This window comes from Vidua macroura, chromosome 6 (genome assembly GCF_024509145.1).
Source record: "Vidua macroura isolate BioBank_ID:100142 chromosome 6, ASM2450914v1, whole genome shotgun sequence".
NCBI classification, from domain to species: domain Eukaryota; kingdom Metazoa; phylum Chordata; class Aves; order Passeriformes; family Viduidae; genus Vidua; species Vidua macroura.
Window position 1 is genome coordinate 39,056,551 of NC_071576.1, and position 21,035 is coordinate 39,077,585.

Sequence of the window (21,035 nt, forward strand, 5' to 3'; positions counted from 1 at the left end):
TGAAGACTGCATGAACATCCAATTTAAAAATGTGACTAGTGATTGTTCTGACCTTGGGCCCTTTCAGCTTGCACAGGGTGTGAAGCAGCGTCTTCAATGTCCTAATAGGGAACTCACTCTTACATTGCTTCAGCTTCTCTTTGGGAAAGACCTTCATGAAAATGTGGATATCCAGCAAAATCCGATCCAGATTGATGCTATTAATGGTTTCCGGAAGAAGACGCACCATTCTCCACAGACACTGGAATGAGAAGCTGACTTAAAGCAAGACAACTCAAGAAAGAAGCACTTGATTATATAAGAAGTTACACAACACTATCACTGAGCCACTTCACTCTGCTAGCACATCATGCAGGCATGCACTATGTCTGCTGCTCAAGCTATATTTGCACTGGTACATACTTTCTCTTTGTAACTGGCTGTACAGTATCCAGATCTTTCTTTAGAGCTGATGCATAAGTAAGGTACTGATTTCCCTACCTGTAACTGGAGACTGAATGCTTTGTGTGAAGAAATTTCAGCAGATAATATATATATGCTACGTACACCTACAAGCAGCACAAGTTCTTTAGGTTTAACCTCATCAAGAATGCCTGAGCTGTCTTTAAATAACACCAGTTACAAAAGGGTGTTGTATGGTAAAAGATCATGCTCATACTTTAAATGCAGATGTTTGCCTGTTCACTCTGCCTGTCAATACAGATGATAGGATACAAGTCAGCTCCAGCCTGGCACTGTTTGAACCCACAGTACAGTGCGGTGCTCAAGCAAACAAGCCCAGCAGGTGACTGTGCACCTCTGTATGGAGCTTGTATTGGTGTACACAAGTTTCTGTAAACTATTAACGGGTGTTAAGTTCCCTCCTAAAGTCCTTGTATGTGACATCTCATAAGATCAGAATTATGAAGTTATAAGAAATATTTCAAGATATGGACACTAATTTTTTTAACTCTATCTGTTCTTTCAGATAGAGTTCAGATGTTCTTTCAGATAATTCAGAGAAACCACGTAAGTTCAAAATCTCTACTACAGGCTCACCTTCATGACAAGTTCTGAAAACTTAGGAGAGTTGGCTGTTGCTAGAAGACTATCTTGGAGCAAGACAAGCAGAGCACTAGAAGGAATAAATTTATAAAGGTTACACAGAAAAAGTGCTATACACAAGAAAAAAAAAAAAGGTATCAACTCACCACAGAATACCACACCAGAGACTGGGGTTAGTCCAGCAGATGTACAACAGCTTTTTCTTTCTTTCTTTTTAGTATGTTACAAGAATTTAAGAGACAGTCTGCTGAACTTCAAAGCACAAAGAACCATACTAAGCTGGCTTGTTTAGCCTGCCTGCAGCTGTGCAGCCAAATTTTGATCACAATCAGTGATAATTCTTTATTAGCTAGCTGAATGATTCTAGAGACACCAGTCTTCATTTACAAAATGACTAAAGAACTCAGCTGTTTAAGGAACATAAGAGAACAGGTAAAGAAGAGCAATAATTGTGCACTTTTCATTACTTACCTCAAGATGTTGGTCTGGTCAGACTTCTCCAGAACTTTCACTACCAAGAGGTTGACTGATCGGATGACCTGCTCACCCTCCTCAAGATCTTCAACCCGAGAATCCAGCATTAATGTAATAAGACCATGCATTAGGTCTTTAAGCACACCAGTAGATGCCTCTCGAGCCAGACTCTCTATCTGAAATAGCTACAGATTGAAGAAAGAGTTAGTTTTCCCTGCAAATAATCCTTTATTATAGGGACTTCTCTAGACTACACTGTCAAACCATGACATCTCCTGTTTCCCACAAAAGTAAAAAGAGAAAAATGATTAAAGTTATTTCTACTGAGTGACTTCTGAAAATACTCAGGCCACCAACTCAGCACTCAAAAGGTAAAGAATATTAAAAACAGAGCTTAATAGAAGTCTTGTGGCTGTATTTTGCAGAAGCAGAGACCTTCCTCCCTTCCCCAAATTCTCATTCCCCACCTACTCTCAAAAGGTGCATTGATGAGCAGTTGACAACAAACCTTCATAAGAAAGACTCAGGAGTAAGTACAGAACAGACATTCCATTCTCCCACAGCTTCTGCACAGAAATTATTTGCTCTTCACCTTATCTTTTACAGCAAGCCTTACCGTGATCATGCTCCCAATAATACAGCTGTAAAGTCTGACAATCTCATCTTTGTCCAGCTTCTCATCTGCCATGTGTGTATTGTAGATTAACCGGAGCTGCATAAGTGTGGCTATTAGGAATTGGTCGATGTGGCCAGACATAGCTTCTGCTTTATCTTCCTGTTTGAGTACCTCATCAATCTAAGATTTAAAAACAAAATGCTCTAGTAAAATCAACATAATGCAAACAGTGCAAAATAACAATAATTTAAATATTTTTCTGTAGGAAAGGTTTTGCCCTGACCATTTGCCAAGGCAGTTGTATTGTAAGCTTTCGCCCAAAATCAGTAGCTAGAGATTTGTATTGCTACTTAAAACACAATCAATTTTAGAGAACACAATATTTTAGAGAAGTGCAATCCTATCCTGTACACAAATGAAAACATCAACAGCTGCATTATAGATTCTGGAATTTACAGCTTTTATAAAATCTTCTGGACAAAAAACAACTTCTAAGTAGTTAAAGCCACCTGAAACCCATGCAAAAACTATGGGGCAAGACAATCATTTTGCTAAGGAACTCTAAAGCAGTTCAAATTTAAAAGTTAAGTCTCACTAACTGGCTTTTACAAACTTACAGCACAAATAATTTGACAAAACCAAAAATATAACACAGAAGCACTAATGAAAAAAAGCATTAAGTTTATTCTACATCTTTCAAGTGGAATTTCTATTGCTAAAGCGAGTCAGATGGCCCCTGTGCACTTAGTTTTGTCATCAGGGAAATTCTGAGCAGAGCCCATGTCACCTGACATGATTGCTCCACCACAGTGCAACTCATCACCCTCGCAGGCAAAGTCTGCTACAGTGTGATTAGTTGCTACCTTAATTCACTTACCTGTGTCAGAGCCTGGATGCTTGTATTTATATCACCACTGGCCACTTGGGAAATGACAAAGTTGATAGTAGAAGCTGTGTTACTGTGCATGTCATCAAAGTGCGGGGACACAGCACGGATTCTGAAGGGTTGAAAACAGGATTCATTACTTTTTGGAGAGCTACTTTAATGTACACTTAACTGCTGTATTTCAATGAAGATTTATAGGAAAAAGGATTTCATTCTTCACTGAGGATTCTCAAGGAAGGAATCATTCCTTTTAACCATGTCTGTTGCACTATTTGTAAAGACACTGATGATGCATTTACAAATGCGATATCCTCTAACTATAAAAATGCCTAAGTAGAACTAATGTTTTCCATTAAAAATAACTGCTCCCCAGATTTCAGAAGAGTACAACAAACCTTTGTTTTGCCATCTCTTCAAGTTAGTTGACATTACCCTCTTATGAAAACAAGTCTGAATGTATCAATTCACCTTCTCAAAATACTTTTTAGGCAGCCCTGCTGATTTCACTTAGGAGGTAAAACTAAACTCACTTGGGCTCAGGAATCAATACTGGCTCAAAGATGTCATCTAGTTTGTGCTGTACAAGTGCTGGCATTTCACATCTGACAGTTCCATTGTCATTTTCAATTTCATCAAGATCCAGCTGAAATTCCCGTGGAACTGTATGTGTTGTTTCCGAGTGGCTGCCCATGTTGCGATTTTGGCTACAGAAACCAGGAGAGAGGCAAGAATATTAGCACTAGCATCCACTGGTAGCCCTAAAGCTCTCATACTAACACAGGTTTTGCAGTTTGGATTATATTAAGCCACTTAACTCCCTCTGCCTTTCCCCTAGTCCTTAGTAAAACAAACTTCTGTAGGCCAGAAGAGCAGCTGCTACTTACTTGCCTTCTTTGTTTCTCTTGTAAGCCACAAGATGCCCTGTATCTGTGCCAGGTATGCATGGTTTGGGATAACTAGCAGAGTTTACAGTACTATTAAAAGAATATAACTTTAAAGTTTGAGTGGCTTTTTTCACCTTTGTTTTTTTTAATAATGGACAGGATGCACATGTACAGAGCAACCTCACAAGCTCCTCTGAATCTAAGACTCACAGCATCCCCACATGACCTATGCTGTGTATCAGATTTTTCAAGGAAATACTTGAATACGTAGTTCTCAGCACAGACTTTTATTCCAAAATAATGAGCAGGTGGCAAGGAATAGTTTCTGAGCTTTTGGTTTTGGGTACTGTTGCCCTAGGCTCTACAAGTCACACGTGCTTATCCATTTCTGTGCTTCATGTCTAACACAACTAGAACATGGTCCAACAAATATCAAGTTTAGAGCAACACACTGAAAGTTCTCCCAATATTTTGAACAGTTGCTTAATGTGGAAGTGCCATGTCTCGTCTGCAACCTCATCTACAGTCACCTTGAGAGAAACCTGTGTTTCTGTTTTCTTTCTTTTCTTTAATTCAGAGACCTGTAAATAACCTAGAACTAGCTATGGCAAACCCATCACCCTCAGGAAGGGATGGCTAGGATAGAAATTGAAAGATACAAGAGCCTTGCTACCAAGGAGTTAGTGGGCAGTACTTACATCCTATAAGTGCGATACATAATTCTGTCCATGGAGAAGCAGTGAAAAAAGGCACAAGACCATTTAGAAAGATTTCAAGACAGACAAGACAAAAAAAATTCAGACATTTAGATTTATATTATTTGGCCATTTTTCACAACATGCGAAGATGATGATACAAGAACTAAAATGACATTGTCTGACATATTAGCACATACACTATGCAGGCTAGACACCATAATATAACATTACATACTTGAGTTTGGAGGACATGTCCTCAGCTTGTCCCTTGCGTATCATGCTGGCATTGGCACTGATGTTCTGAGTGCGCTGAGGTTTCTCCTCTGCCTGTCTCACTGGAGCAGAAGAGGGTCTCTTGGCAGACCGCTTTATTCTTTCCTCCAGCATGCTCATGTCTTTCTCTGAAAGCTGTAGCACACAATGCTATCACTCATCCTGAGTTGTATGGGTTTTAGAAATCTCAATCACCTACAGGATTCACACCATACTTATCAGTGCAGACTGAAGTTCTCTAATATGAAGGTGGGAACTGTCAATGCTACCTCCTAGTAGCAAACTCACCAGAACACTCTGGACTGTCAGGTGTTACTTCAAGAGCTAATTAACCCATGTTGACAAGCTGTAATACAGAATACACCTATTTCTAGCCCATATAACTTTCAAGAAACAGGTAATCTTGAATTCAAACTATGGTACTACACCATGTTTGTAATTGTTGCATGTGTTGCTGCAAAAACCTCAAACAAAAAAAGCACCACCCACCTTTCTATATTCTCTATTAGCAGACCAGGCAGTGCTTGAACACTCTGGACCCTGCTACAGAAGCAAGAGGTCTTCTGACAATTGTCCTGTTCAATGTACTCATAATTCAATATGAACACCAGATCAGGCAACTTAATGCTCCAACTTAGGCAGTGAAAAGATTCATATTTACTTTCTTATCTATCAGACCAACGACTACCAATAACTCCATTTGAAAAAAAGTAGGCATTGCAATTTCATGAGAAGTACTTTCCAGCATCCCTATGATTTAGAAACCTTCCTTTCTAAATACAAATAGAGAACCCATAGATGGACCATACTGAAGCTAAAAAAGTCACTGTTAGAAAAAGCTGAATTATTCAGGTGCTACAGTTTCTCCTTTACCTTGAAAATGCAAAAGCAAATGGACTATGTAGAACTGAGGTAGACGCAGATTGCACTCTGAACAATAGTTAAATAGAATGGAAATCTAAGATGTTAATGAAAATGTAACATTAGCTCTCATGGGAACAGTTACCAGAGAACAGTCACATTTCAACTTTTCAAGATGCTGGAAATTAAAAAAAAAAAAAAAAAAAAAAAAAAGCAAAAAAGCAGCGTCTTGTCGATCCAATAGCTTGTATGCCCTATGGCATATGACACAACACAACAAAGCTGCAAAGGCATTAAAGGCATTAAGATATCTATCACGTTCCCATCAGTTTTAATGCTGCTAGAAACACTACCAAGACCAAATCCAGATAACAGAACTGTAAAAAATGATCTAACTGCTCTTGATTCAGACTGGAATTCAGTGTACTTAATCTGAGATGCACAGTAATTATAAACACAGTGAACTAGCTTTCCATTGCTGGACATTGGAAACTGAGTTTTGCCACCTTTAACTTTTAGTGCATTTTAGATGACAATGGCTAAGTATGATTTTCAGAAAGCAAAAGAGCAGCAACAGAAAGCAGCATTGTGCTGACACTTCAAAAATGAAATGCCATAAGATGAAGCAAGTAAGCAAAACTTACCAGAATTCAACTGCAAAAAAAAAAGCTGAGAACTTAATGGAGCCCCAAAAACTAGCCTTTTTTTGGCCAAATAAGTTATCCAAATATTCTGAATCAGATGTGTTACTTGAATAATTGACTATAAGGCAAGTTTCTCTTTATAAACATTTTAATTCCCATGAAGGTCAGTCTTTTTCTCTCTCTTTTTTTTTTCCAGTTTTCTTTTTCATTCATGTACATCCAGGTTATAGACACTTCTCTTACTGGAAACAGGTTGAGAGTTGGGGCTGGAAGCATGCTGAAGAGAAGGCTCTGGGGAGACCTCACTGCAGTCTTCCAGTACCTAAAAGGGGCCTACAAGGAAGCTGGAGAGGGACTTCTAACAAGAGCACACAGTGATAGAAAAGTGGTAATTACTTTAAAATTAAAGAAGCTAAATTTATATTGGATTAGAAACTCTTGACGGTGAGAGTGGCTGAGGCAACGAAACAGAACAACCAGTAATTGAAGTGTTCAAGTGTTTCTGCCCATGGCAGGGGGTTTAGACCTAAATGGTTTTTAAGGTCCCTTCCCAAACCATTCTATGATTTCATATATTCTACAATCTGGGATTAACCAAATAAACATCAGAGGATCTATGATGTAGCAAGTTATTTTCAATACTACAGAATCACAGAATAATGAGGTTGGAAGAGACCTCTAAGATCATCAAGTCTAACCTATGCCCTAACACCTCCACTAGACTATAGCACCAAGTGCCATGTCCAGTCTTTTTTTAAACACATCCAGAGATGGTGATTCTACCATCTCCCTGTGAAGACAGTTACAGTACTTTATTATTCTTTTGGTGAAAAATTTCTTCCTAATACCCAACCTGTACCTTCCCTGATGTAGCTTGAGACTGTGTCCTCTTGTTCCGTCAGTTGCTGCCCGGTGGAAGAGACTGAACCCCACCTGTCTACAGCCTCCCTTAAGGAAGTTGTAGAGAGCAATAAGGTCACCTCTAAGTCTCCTCTTCTCCAGGCTAAACAACCCCAGCTCCTTCAAACGTTCCTCATAGGGCTTGTGTTCCAAGCCCCTCACCAACCTTGTTGCCCTCCTCTGGATGCACTCAAGCATCTCAATGTCCTTCCTAAACTGAGGGGCCCAGAACTGGACACAGTACTCAAGATGCGGTCTCACCAGTGCTGAGTAAAGGGGAAAAATGCTACAAAATACTCTTGAAGCCAACAGCAAGATGCACCATAACCAATCACAAGCAAAACAGTGCTAATCCCCTACAAAAGTGTAAGGATTTGAAGAAAAACCAAACCACCAAACCAAGCACAGCATGCTAACCCCAAATCCCCCATAAACTTATTTGCAGTTATACTGACATTTCCAATCAGCTTGAACACTTGGTCACCATGGACGTTGTATACAGTCACGATGGTATTCAGTGCAGCGTTGCGCACAGTGTTGTCCCGGTCACCAATGTGGGTTGCCATTTCTTTTAAGGCTTTCCCTGGAGTTGGCTGGCAAACATTCATGCCATACGATTCAACCAGACATCCAAGCTCTTCCAAGCATTCTAAAAGAAGAAGATAACATATGCACATTCAACTTTAAAGCTATTGGGAAGAGAGTCCTCCAATTCCTCTGTTGCTTGCACAGCTTGAATATTCACTGTAGAGAACTGCCAATCACAAAGCAGATGATAGATATACTCCAGGTGATTTATGGCATCAATAGTAAGCTACAGCAGACTACTTCACAGATAAAAGCTGTCAGTGACCCTTCTACACTTCAAGTATTTCCCATACCCATGTATGAGCAATGTTACAGTTAACATCACATTCAGGTTAACAGTTGTGAGCTTGTAATACTATATTATATAGAGAATTTAACTTTCTGCTTATACCAGGATAAGATATTCTCAAAGTGATCAGGAAGTTGTTTGAACTACAAATGTCACAACTTTATTATAGACATTACTTGTGGTGAGACAAATGTGCAGTGCAGAGACATTTCTTGATCAGATTAACTGATTCTCTTGGTGAGTAGGCAAGTAGTACTGTCACTGTTCTCCCCAGCACTGTTTCACTAAGAAAACAAGCCTATTCAAGGGACTTATAAAACATATAGCAACATAAGAGATTACTTGTCTTTGGAAGGTACAAAGACACCAAAAAATAAAAAGCAATAAGATACTACTTGAAAATCTCATCCTTTAAACATTTAGGAACATCTGCATAAAATGCCATGTGCATGCAAATCTCACATCCCACCTAACATTCTTATGCTGGGTTTTTCAAGATGCAAACCAAAGCAATTTCAAGTACTTTGAACACGTGCAGTTCAACAGGCCATTTCCTACCTGCACGTTGTTTGGAGTTTTTTGATTTTGTCCCCTCCATGATAAAAGGGAACATCTTGCTAGCTGGATAGATGAGACACATTCTGTTCAGAATGGCACGTACATCCTTACGGATGACATCTTTTGGTTCTCCTACCTAATGGAAAATTTATGTAAAAAAAAAGAAAAAGAGGGGAAGAAATGCAGAATATTTTATACAGTCTCATGATATTTTTGACTATTCTAAACAGTCTTAGGAAAGCCAGAATCATTCTCAAGGCAAAATCCCTTTTTTGTACATGGCTTTTAAGGGAAATATGCAATATAGAATCATAAAGGTGACAAAAGACAACCTTAACATCATTGAGTCAAACCGTTAAACCAACACTGCCAAGTCTACCACTAAACCATGTCCCCAAGTGTCACATCTACATGTCTTCTAAATACTTCCAGTGATGGAGACTAAACCTCTTCCCTGGGCAGCCCATTTCAGTGATTGACAACCCATTCAGGAAAGAAATTTTTCTGAATATCCAATGTAAGCCTTTCCTAGAACAACTTAAGGCCTTTTGCTCTCATTCTATTCACTTGTTACTTGACAAGACAACACCAACACCCCTCTCGCTACAGGTAGTTATGAAGAGCAGTAAGATCCCTCCTGAGCTTCCTTTACTCCAGGTTAAATAAACACGGCCTGGTGAATTTCACACAAGCCACCAACTGGATTTAACGCCATTCACAATATGGTATTCTTCCTCGTGAAAAATAATTTTAGTTTCTGTAAAACAAATTGTACCTTTAGGATAAGATAAGGGATGAAAGAGGATGCTTCATTTTCAGTGAGATGATACTCTTCTTGACTCAGCAAATTGAAAAGCAATTTAAGGTATTCAAGTGCTTTCATCAAAACACTTGTGTTGGTATCGAAGAACCTCAGGGTAAGCCATTTTAGGATCAAATCCAGGCAGCTGATGACTCCATCTTTTTCACTCTCCAAGTGCTTGAATGCAGTTAAAAAAAAGGTTACGTAAATTGAAAGACACTGTTCAACAAGAAAATAAGCTAAGCTGTGTTTGGTAAAATAATCTACATTTATTGGTAGATTCTTAGAACAATACACACTCACTTTTAACTTATATGGCTTTCTAAAATTCTAAGAGAAGTCTCTGGTGAGGAAATTTTCCCTTCTCCTGAGAAACAGTCTTAATACCAACTTCATCGTACCTCTGAAAATTACTTCTATGTTATGTTTAGGTTTCAACTACACAGAACAATGACCCCTGGCGCCTCAGAGAATTTCTATTTGATTTTAATTCAAGCAGTATCTTTCACAGGAGAGAATAATTCTATCAGCCTCATCTTCTACCACAGATCCAAACTCACCTCAATCATAACAGTCAGTGCTTTGTTGTGGTGCTGGAAGTCTGCATGAAACATCTCATCCTGTAGCCATTTGGCCACACAAGTGGACATCTGAGTTTTCAGCTGTTCAATATATTCATCACGGGGAGTAGTGAAATTCCACTTTAACACCTGTAAAAGGCAGCATTTAGAACTCACAGCAAGCAAGGATTCCTTCCTCACAGATGCTGCTGGTTGACATCTTTTAATTCTGCTTTAGAACCTGTTTTCAAAGCCCTCTTATTGCCAATAAGTAATGAAAAATCAGTGGTGTTTGCTCACCTTTTTTTTTACATGACAAGTTTTCTTCCTATGGACTGATTATCCTTATGCTATTATTTTAATAATTATAACTTAAAGTCATTGTTTTTAAGCTCCAGACAGGCCTACTTACTAGCAAGTTACAAATAACATGTATATTTTCAGTAACAGAATTTTCCCTACAAATCGCTATGTGGGGCTGCTCAAAATAAGTGTATTAAAGCATTTGCAATGTACCCTAGAACTCTGACATTGTACCTGAAAGCAATTGACTAAGCTTAATGATACTTCACAACTTGAAAAACGTAAAAAGGTCTTTGGTTTTAATGACAGAGTATAAATGCACAACATTTGAAAATCAGAAAAGAAATGTCACAGTAAACCTGCTATTGATACATGAAATTCAACTAAAGAATCAGATTCCAAGAGATGGACAGCAGCTAACACGTGCCACAGTATGTTTAATTCTAAATTAAAAACTAAAGAATGCATTAAAAGCCTCCACTTCAAAACCTGTGAACACATTCTGATTTTTCTCACCTTCAGAGCTTTCTCTTCTCTCATCCTCTGTTCCTTCCCATTTGGGACAATGATAAAAACAGGGCCTGATTTATCATCGTCTTCCTTTAGATTAGGCTTGCTTACCACCTTCTTTCCCTGTACCTGAAAGAAGCAAGGTATTAGCAGGCAACGCAAGCCATATATATGCCTCAGTCCCAGTAACTGCAAGCGTTAGGTACTTGCCACCCTCATGCTGCCTATGTGTACAAGAGCCAGAGAGAAGCTGAAAGAAAAATGCTGATTAGAAGTTTAAAAGTGTGTGCTCAGCTGCTGTGGAAGCAATATCCATGACAGAGTGCACAGTAGTACCTTATGAATTATGACACATCACTCTCAACCAGTGTGCTAGTCACCCACACACATCCCTAAAATCCAACGTGGTACCTGTTTGATAGACTGGTTCTTTGTCAGACTTGAACCGCCCTTGCTGAGGCTCGTATTAGCTTTGGACAGGCAGGCATTGCCCTTGGACATATTGCTATTAACATCTGACTGCTGGAAATAAGCCATAGAAAAGTCTTTGCTGAGAATGTGTTTGGAATGGAAACTCTTAAGAATAAACAGCTGTCTGACAACAAAGGTCTTAATTCTACCAGCAGAGTTCTGGCAGAACACTGCACTGACTTCAGCAAACCTACAACATCCTTCAAGGTCTGTTCTGCTCATTCTTACCATGAATATAGACCTACATCAAATGTGCTGGTTACAGCACTACTTCAGATAATGGAACTGTAGAACAATTTGGGTTATTTTTAGTTATATACATAGGACAAACTTTATTATTAATAGCAAAAAAAAAAAAAAAAAAAAAAAATTACTGTAACACAAAACAACAGAAAAACCTAACCCAAAATTGACTGTCATCAGTTGAGATTATGTTTTTAAGCATACTCCTTCCCTTTTTGCACTTTGACTGAGAACTTCTTACCCTTCACACTGTAAGACAGAGATTAATTTCTTTTGATACATGGGCTCAAAATTAACATTCAAGCGTAACATTGGACCTGGAATAGTAAGAATGAATTCTCAACAGCACAAAATCAAAATGACCAGGAAAATTTAGAACAGAATGAGTTTCTCATAAGACTGATTTTTCACAATACGGACATTAGGAATTAAATAGGTCATGACAAAAGCAACGATTAGGTAAGTGATACGGGAATGCCTGTCATTTCAGAGTTCAGACAAACATGAAGATTTTAAATAAAAGTTGTCCGTAGCAAGACTACACTCTTCTACCTATAACACATTAACAAACCACAGCTACTAACTTCATAAAACTAATTTTACACAAAAGGCAATCAACATACCTTAGTTTTAGAGGAGAGTCCTCCTGCTTTGGCTTTTTTGAGATCAGGCTTGGATTCCATGGTATTAGACCCCAAATCATCAGCAAATGCTGGAGAAACAATAGACCGTTTAAAGTTATCTAGAAGCCCATTTTAGGTTATCAGTTTTCTCTTCTTAGGACATAAGAAAAACTGTTTGTGGATACAATATGCTTAATCAACATATGTCTGAGGCCTTTAGAGCCACTGAAGAAGTCCCTTAAATTTCATGTTAGCATATTAAGTTTTCCTAATTAAGAGTATGGTATGTCAGCCAATTTGTCATTTTTCAAAACAATTAAAAAATGCAGACATATATATTGTGCAGGCGAATGTCTAGAGCTGTAGTTGCACCTGGCTTGAGTAAGCTAGCCCCAGCAGTTTGATTCTTCAAACCAATAGTCCCCTAATCCCATCACAGAAGCATTCTGGAAGTCCCACAGTGAACTACACTGAGTAAATAGTCCAGATAAAAAAACGTGAAAAAAAATTTTAAAAAAAGAGATTATATTAAAATTAGATTAGTATAAGAAAAGAACTTCCCCTTTAGCCCAGCTTGGTTTGAGCTTCAATACCAAGTACATATTTTCAAGTTTTCAAATAGCAGCTGACAGATGGTTGTGTGGAAAGGAAACATCCTCCTACACTGGAAACTGATTCAAATGCAAGACCAACCAGAACCCTATCTATGCTGAATACCTGTTCTCTAGCTAAGTATGTTTACTCCTCTGGCATGTCAAAAAGCTTTGAAATCCACCGTTTTCTCAGTAATTTCCCAAAATGTCAGAGAGGTTACCTGATGCAGGTTGGAATTTGGCTGGAGCTGCTCCTCCTACCACTCTGGAACATGCTTTAGCAGGTGGAGCTGGTTTGGCTGGCATGTTGGCTTTGGCTTTCTCCAGCATGGCCAGTACCTGGTCTTTGGAAGTTGGCTAGAAAACAAAAAGTGCAAGAAAAGAAGTGGTAAGTTTAGTAATGTCCATCACTAATCTTTCTAACATGTGCTACAGACAACAAAAACAAAATTAGTTTGAAACAATCCATGCTCTGTTAAGCATCTTGGATGATGGTAATCTTAAAACACCATTGTTCTCAGATACTTTTGTTCTGAGTTAAATCATCTTTCCTTAAAGTTTCTTCTGCAAGATCTATGGGAAATATGTAAACTCACTCTGGGTGAGTGGTCTTTGGACGTCAGTGGAGTACCTACTCGCCACTCAGGAGTCCATAAGCCAAACCAAACTGCTAGAAACCATGCTAAAGTATGAACAGAAAGGCATAGAGTGGGACAGGAATTGGTATGGAAGCTATCTGCAAGTAGACTTTTTTCAGAAGAAAAGCAGAGTGAATAAATATCAAGCTCTTGAAGTAATAAGCCTGTAAAGGCAGTAATCATTTCTGAAGCAGAGAAACCTCTAGCTCACAGCTCCTGATACTATTTTCAGTACCCCTGAAAATACTCAGTGCAGACAAGCTAACGTGACTCAAGACAGCATGTCATGAGACTGTGAATAGGACTTAATATTCACTCAGTCAAGACCACATGATCTAAATCTTTGTAACAGAAGTACCTTCAGCTTGCCAGTGGCTTTTGCCATCTTCTCAAAACCCAGATGCATCATGAAGAACGGCAGGGCATCCTGTGCCTTTTTGCGCACATCCCCATTTCGATCTTCAAGGCAGGAGTACAGGTGAGGCACACACAACAGTAGGTCAGAAGGAACAGAACGGAGGGCAGGCAACTTCTCAGCCAACCAGCCAAGAAGCTGAAATAAAGTTTTAAAAAGTGTTCACAGTGCTGTGCAAAGTTTATATGTGCCAAGGCATGAGAGTCTGAACAGCAGTCCTTCACACACCATTACATTCTACAACGTAAGTAGGAAAAATCCACCTAAACATTTTTCAAATATTCTTCAACAACATCAATTTCCATGTCAGCAATTACAAAAATTAGAAGTTAAGTACAGCATGTTAAACACAATTATCTTGAAACTTTAAGCCTCGTCTCTTTGCAGGCTGTTTCTTCCTTTTGAAGGGAATAGAATTTCAACTGCTCTTTCTAATGTCTCCAGTTCTGTTCCATGGTGAATTTGAGGGCACATAAACTAGCTCTTTAAATGCTAATCAAAACAGACAGAAGTTTCATTTTAGAGGCACTGAAGTCTAAATGACAGCTATCATGCAGGAAGAAAGCCTGTTATTCACCTTTTAAGGTTTAACAATTTTATGTCAGAACAAATACACAGTGACTTGTTTTCCCATATAATGGTAGCATTGTGTAATTTCAGTCTGCATAAAGAGTCCATAGACATAAGGTTATTTTGATTTGACATGCATAAGAAGTTTACTTGAAAGAAGCCTACCTCTTGTCTTAGGAAAGGATTTTCTTTTTTGAGCTCTTCTGACAGGTCTTCCCCTTCCAACCACTCTTTCATGCCCGTTTGTTCGGCCCAGGCATTCACAGTTGCCAGTGCAGCAGCACGAACATTATTCTGGAGCAAGAACAAGATTTAAAAAGAATTAATCTAAAGGGAGGTCAGAAGATTACAACAGAAGAAGCAATAGTCATCCTTCCTATGAAAGCAAAAAGCTTCCACATCATGGGCTTTGAAATCTCTCTTTTTATTTGCAGCTTAAGAAGTCTAAGATTCAGAAGAATTTCGTTTCAGTGATATCAGCTGCAGCAATCTCCAAATCAGACATAATACTTATCTACCATAATTTTTTTAAAAATAAGTTTAATAAAGAGGGTGAAAGGGTATCTCTAAAACTACTTTTACACGTTACTATTCATTGATGATAATTCTGGGAATCTAACTCTCGAAGAAACTAAAAATTAATGTTAGTGACATATATAATGCTTAAAATAGACCGTACATTCATAAATCACAGCAAGTGGATTATGGAGCCTGCTATTAGGGCACTCCCATTTAGGATACGTATGAGCAAAATCGGGAATGAGGGAGCCCTCTACCAATTTCCATCTTGTTTTCTCCAAGCAAAATTTAGAACGGCACCCTTTTTTGAAGCAGCTATATGAAGTTATGAGAAGCCAGATGGAATATTTAACAACTCTGGTTCTTCGAAATATTATCAGTCTAGACATGACTCAATACATGTGACCCTCTCCGGTAGGCTGAATTTCTGAGGAAAGCTAATAATGCAGCAGACTCATTTAGTTAAGTATGAACCATATTAAATGCAGAAGTAACATTCAGGCATATATGTATGTAAACAAGAAGTCAGCATCCTTGCTTTACCAACTTCTCCCATCTTCTACCTCATTGAGGAAAACAAACAAATCATGCGCTGCAGATAAACACATCCTAATCAGCCTCTCTGACAAGGCCTTGGTTCCCATAACCCAAATTTAATTTGTCTTCACTCATGCTTCAAGCTGATTATTTTCCTCAATTATTCAGTGGGTCCACTATAAACATATTGAAGTAGGACCCAAAATGGACCATCCTCATCTTCAAAAACTTGACATATTTGATAAACTAGTTAAATCTTGCACTTGAAGTACGTAAAAAAAATTACCACTGTAAGAGTGTTCAAACGAGCATACAATCTTCTGTCAGCATTACTGTGCTTACAAGTTATGTCAGTATTATGCATTTTAGTAACAGTGTAAGTTAATCATGATAGGTCTTATATTTAAACCACATACTTGCAACTCTCCTACCAGTCTGGGGCTCTGAGCAACCTGCTCTAGTGGAAAGTGTCCACTACCTATGGCAGTGGGGTTGGAACCAGATGGTCTGTAGGGTTCCCGTCAAACCTAAAAAGTTCTATGACCCTACAAAAGGAGCTTGCTGTTACCTCAGGATAATTGGCGAGTTAAAAGAGAATTTAACAGTCACATAAAATCTCCGATCTTGAAGACTCTTAGAGAGAAAATAATTTGAACCAGGAGATTTTTATCTAGCCCTAGAACCAGTCCAAGTCTTTCCACTGCCTAGGACAGGTAGATCCAGCTTCTGCTCTTCTTCCTACTCACATCCAAGCAGAGACAGCTGAAGTATACCATCTTTGATAATTGCCCATGACTTCTGGCACAAGATATTGGCACCTTCCCCAGCCTCTTTACCCATTGCTTCAATTAGCTCTTTCCCATGGTCCTAAGCTTTATTTTGACACAGCATCCTGGCAAACTCGACACTGATGTTATTTACACAAGCTTCAGTGTCAGCTGTGAATGTCCTATGTCCACCTACAGTTCAAAGGTACCTTAGACAGTGACAAAGACAACAATAATGTATACTGGAATCCACAGTGATAAGACAAAAAATTCTACAAGAAACTTTACCAAGCAAACCTGTTCAGTGTCTAAAATACCACACTTTCAGCAGCAGAAATATGCATATAGTCACCACATTAATTTAAAAGCCAGATTGTTTCACTGGGTTTAGTTACAAGGAGAAAATACATCTGAATATACATTCAGGCACATATTTATACTTGAATATTAAGTTGTCATTCAGGCAAGAACTTTTTAAAAAAAATTGTAAGCTTCCAAGGAAGTTTTAACTACCAACCACCTTTCAGGCATAGCTTAGATACACAAAAAGCAAAGAGATCTTGATGTCTGTCCTACCTTACTATCTCCTAGAACTGTAATGACAGGAATCCCCAAATTTTTCACATACTGTTTGATATTGGGGCCCATTGCTGTTGCTAGCTGCTGAAGAATGCTCAGTGTTTGTTGCACCTGCACATAAGGAAAAAAAAAAAGGCTTTAAATAAAACAGTGTAACAAGTATTTGTGCAAAAACTCAGTTATATAAAGAAATACTGCTATATATTAAGCTTTTACTTTAGAATGCCTGCTCAATGAAATCTATTCCAGACTTCAAATTCATCACACTGAAAACCAAAAAATACTTCCATATTCTGAGCAAATGAAATTTCAAGTAAAAATATTTTCAAACAAGGGACAATTCGCTTTTGTCACAAATTAAGCAATTAGTCATTCTTTTAAAATTTCCTTATATTACATTCAGAGCAAAGGTAGTTTCTTTTGAAGAATTTTTAAATGAAAAAAAGGCAAATATTTATTAAAATAGGGAAATATATGATTTCAAAACACACAGTTCACTATTTTCCAACTGTTGATTTAATGACATTAAAAGAGACCACACCGTAATAAGAAAGGTTCAGAAATCATGACTACCTTAAATTTTAAGCTGGAAACAACTGAAACAGGATTTTGAAAAACGTACCAAGATTTTATTGGAGTCATTGAGACGACCCTTCAGAGCAGCTGGAAGTTCTCCTATGTTTGGCTGTATGAACTTTGCTTCATTTATTATGCTTGTCACTTCATCTAGACCTTCCTTTCTGATCTTCCAATTCTTATCCCCAATTTTAGACACTAGTTCTGCTGTGATCTTATCACTGCAAGAGAAAGTGTCTGTTTACTTAGGAATACTTCTATTAGTATTTGAGTGCTTTAACACCATAGATTTCTGCTTAGAAAGCAGTTAAAATGCAAGTTCTGAATTGCAGTGGCAGTGTATTTTCAGGTGATAGAGTAAAAACCTACCCAATATCTGTTCTTGGCAAGAGATCCACAACATCATTCCCAACCTCCTCCTGTTCTTCTTCTTCACCATCATCCCCACCTCCCACACTGTGCCTGGAAATGCCACGAGTTGGAGCTGGTGCTGTCTGTCCTTGCATCTACAAGCAACATAAAATCAGAAACAACAATTTTACAATTTTTCATTTGACACTAAAAATAAAACCACTTTTATGATACGAATGCACTGGATCAGGACAGAAGACTTCTAAACCATTACACTATTCAAACAAACCCAGGAACCTTTAAAGTTCATAATGAAAAAAAGGACTATTGAGATAGCTACACATAATGAATTTGCAGCCTTTGTGCACTGTCTTATAAGTCTGGTTGAATTACAAGCCCAAGGGTTAGACCACAATATTACTGTGAACTCCAGCTACTGAAGTTTCAAAGTAGCTTTAATGACACTTGGTAGCAAGAGATCTTCACTTCATACCTTTTCAAATTCTGCATCAATCTGGGAGAGAAGGGCTGGCTTCTCATCTTCAAAAAACATTCTCAGAGAAGGTCCCACATAAAGATACATTACTCCCAGCAATGTAATGGCAGAAGTCCTCACAGCCTGCCAGAAAGAGGAAAAAGCACTCAGTCTTCAAATCAAAGACTGATAATAATCCAGGATGAAGATTCTAAATTTACTCACTGGGTTAGTTGCAGCAAGAGCTGTCTTCACATTACTGATGAAAGCTTTGACATTCAATCTGGGGAAAAAAAGATGTCTCCCATAAATAAAACACAACACAGGAAACAGCACCAACAAACAAAATCATCACAGTATGTTAAATAAAAAAGAGATCCCTAGACAGATTTACACAACTAACTCAGATGCAGAAGACATGTATACTCATAAAATTATATCATCACAGGTACAGTGTAGATAGTAGCTGCTTAAATAACTACTGAAAGATCAGTTTGGAGAATAGCCTACTGTGAAAATCAATCAGTAAACAATTTCTACAAAAGCCTACTATTATCACAGCTGGAAAGTTTCTTAAACTACATAATCTATATGACAGTTAGGACTGAAATATTGAGGAATGAATTTAGAAACATTTTAAGTACCTGAAACATGACTACACAATAAAGGTGAGAGTATATTAATGTTGTGGTGAGTCTTTTTTTTGTTAGGTAGTCTCATGATCTTCCAAAAAAGGCACAATTTTCAAAAGGATATTTACAAGAGAAATAAAGGAAGGTTTAAATTCCTGAATCTTATATATTATCTGTGCAGCTTCAAACACTGCTGTCCTAGTAACACATCTATACACCTTCCATGCTGCAAACATATATTTTAGGTGGAATTTACTAAAGAAGAGTTTATTTCCCAGACTCAATCCATGTCACTATCCATTTAAAAGCCACAGAATATCCTTAGACAGGCATAGTAACTGCCCAAGTAGTCAACTAAAGTGATATTTGAAGTTTTCCCTGCTTAGTGATTTTTTTCCTCAGGACTAAACTTTATTATATATGCTTGACCACATTCAGTTAAAAGACTAGTGATTAAAAATTAAGGCATGCTATCCCTGGTTCTAATGGAGAAATAATTTCTCACTCTCACAATGCCAGACATAATAACAGCTATTTTGTTGGCTAAAACTTCATCCACCTGTCATCAACCTTAAAATGTCTCCCAAGGAGATTAATAGGCATGCTGGTTATGTACTCTCCAGTAGGTTGTCAGATTCAGTTGTAGCTTTTTCTTTTCAGCTATTAAGTGTGTAGTGGTCCACCTGCTGGAGGTGTATCCAAGTAGGAGTGTAACAGACATGCAATACCACAGCTCTGTGCCCAACCCATACCTATAAGTACCTTAAGACAAATGCTCTTCAGAGAAGATTGAGTGGTGAGTGAAGTAGCTAGTAGTGTAATCACATCCTATTGTACTAGTAATGCCAGATACTTTCAGTTATATACTTAAGAGCTAGAAGAACATGGCTAGCATCAGAGTTTAAGGAACTAGAGTTCAGATGAATAGAACCTTAGTTCCGGATTAGAAACATTTCATTCAAGTTTCTCTTAGCAATTTACTTAAAAGACTTACCCAGAAAAGCCAAACTCTTTAATTGCATTTGAAAGCCAGTTCAAAGTTTCTGACTGGTTTTTAGGATTCTTCTGAGAGAAAGCCATAGCCACAACCTGGAATAGAAGAGAGTTAAGTGTAAACTTTCACTGGCAAACCAGGTGACAAAGCACTGCAATAAATAAGTGAAGATACCTGCAAAAAACACAGGGCAAGTGAACAGAAAAGGCTAGGGTAACAGAAAATGAAAAAGCAACTGTGTCACTGTAGCAGGATACAACTGGAACTGAAGTGAACCAGAAGTTCCTGAAGTACTTAGAGGCAGCCAGAGACACCTTTATTACTGATTCGTACCTGCTTTTTAAAAAAAAAGCATTAGATAATTATTCATCATTACTGTGCTTGGAAGATCATAAAAGAGATCCTCCTAGAAGCTGTGCTGAATCACATGGAGGGCGGGGAGGTGACTGAGACAGCCAGCACGGCTTCACCAAGAGCAAGTCCTCCCTGACCAACCTCAGGGCCTTTTATGATAGAGCAATTACATCAGTGCAGTTACAGATACCATATATCTGGACTTCTGTCAGGCCTTTGACAAGGTCCCCCACAACATCCTTCTCTCTAAATTGGAGAGAATTGGATTTCATGGGTGGACTTGTGGGTAAGGAACTGGTGGAATGATCACATCCAGAGGGAGGTGGTTAATGGCTCAGAGTCTTGATGGACATTAATGACAGGCAGCACTCCACTCAGGGATCCATATTAGGGACCAGTGCCATTTAATGTCATAAATGACAGACAAAAGGATTGAGGGCTTCCTGAGGGCAAGTTTGAGACGAAACAAGCTGAGTGGTAGAGTTAACACACCTGAAGGACAGGAGGCCACCCAGAGACCTAGACAAGCTTAAGAAGTAAGCCCATGGGAACCTGAGGAGATTCAACAAGCCAAGGTGTTGCACCTGGGTCAGGGCAACGTCAGTATCAACACAGGCTGGGGGATGAATGGAGAGAGAGTGTGCGTGCGAGAGAGCATCCAGCTTCTCCAAGGAGGCTGCACACAACCCAGCAATGAGCACTCACAGCCCAGAAAGACAACTGTGTTCTGGGCTGCACCAAAAGCACTGTGGCCAGCAGGGTGAGGGAGGGGATTCTCAGGGGATTCCCTCTGCTCTGCTCTGGTCTT

General features: G+C 38.5%; 1 protein-coding gene and 1 non-coding gene across 6 annotated transcripts in view; both read right to left on the reverse strand.

Annotated features, from left to right (window-relative positions):
• The window catches only part of CKAP5 (cytoskeleton associated protein 5), a 56,814-nt gene that overhangs the window by 8,997 nt on the left and 26,782 nt on the right, over positions 1-21,035 (reverse strand). For 4 of the 5 annotated variants that reach the window (XM_053979668.1, XM_053979669.1, XM_053979671.1 and 1 more), the window contains exons 18-39: positions 19,874-19,968; positions 18,473-18,530; positions 18,266-18,391; positions 17,791-17,927; positions 17,468-17,642; positions 16,843-16,956; positions 14,609-14,737; positions 13,817-14,011; positions 13,042-13,177; positions 12,228-12,316; positions 10,897-11,019; positions 10,078-10,227; positions 9,491-9,694; positions 8,716-8,851; positions 7,736-7,929; positions 4,838-5,010; positions 3,551-3,724; positions 3,012-3,132; positions 2,135-2,314; positions 1,516-1,703; positions 1,039-1,114; positions 53-241 (exon numbers count right to left, since the gene is read on the reverse strand). In XM_053979668.1, the coding sequence (XP_053835643.1) occupies positions 53-241; positions 1,039-1,114; positions 1,516-1,703; positions 2,135-2,314; positions 3,012-3,132; positions 3,551-3,724; positions 4,838-5,010; positions 7,736-7,929; positions 8,716-8,851; positions 9,491-9,694; positions 10,078-10,227; positions 10,897-11,019; positions 12,228-12,316; positions 13,042-13,177; positions 13,817-14,011; positions 14,609-14,737; positions 16,843-16,956; positions 17,468-17,642; positions 17,791-17,927; positions 18,266-18,391; positions 18,473-18,530; positions 19,874-19,968 (3,162 nt within the window). Of the gene's footprint in view, positions 1-52; positions 242-1,038; positions 1,115-1,515; positions 1,704-2,134; positions 2,315-3,011; positions 3,133-3,550; positions 3,725-4,837; positions 5,011-7,735; positions 7,930-8,715; positions 8,852-9,490; positions 9,695-10,077; positions 10,228-10,896; positions 11,020-11,301; positions 11,413-12,227; positions 12,317-13,041; positions 13,178-13,816; positions 14,012-14,608; positions 14,738-16,842; positions 16,957-17,467; positions 17,643-17,790; positions 17,928-18,265; positions 18,392-18,472; positions 18,531-19,873; positions 19,969-21,035 lie in introns of all 5 variants that reach the window. The other variant, XM_053979672.1, reaches the window with a different exon arrangement.
• On the reverse strand, positions 2,854-2,964 carry LOC128809615 (small nucleolar RNA SNORD67). Its single transcript, XR_008437795.1, has one exon. It is a non-coding gene; the product is annotated as a small nucleolar RNA SNORD67 (small nucleolar RNA).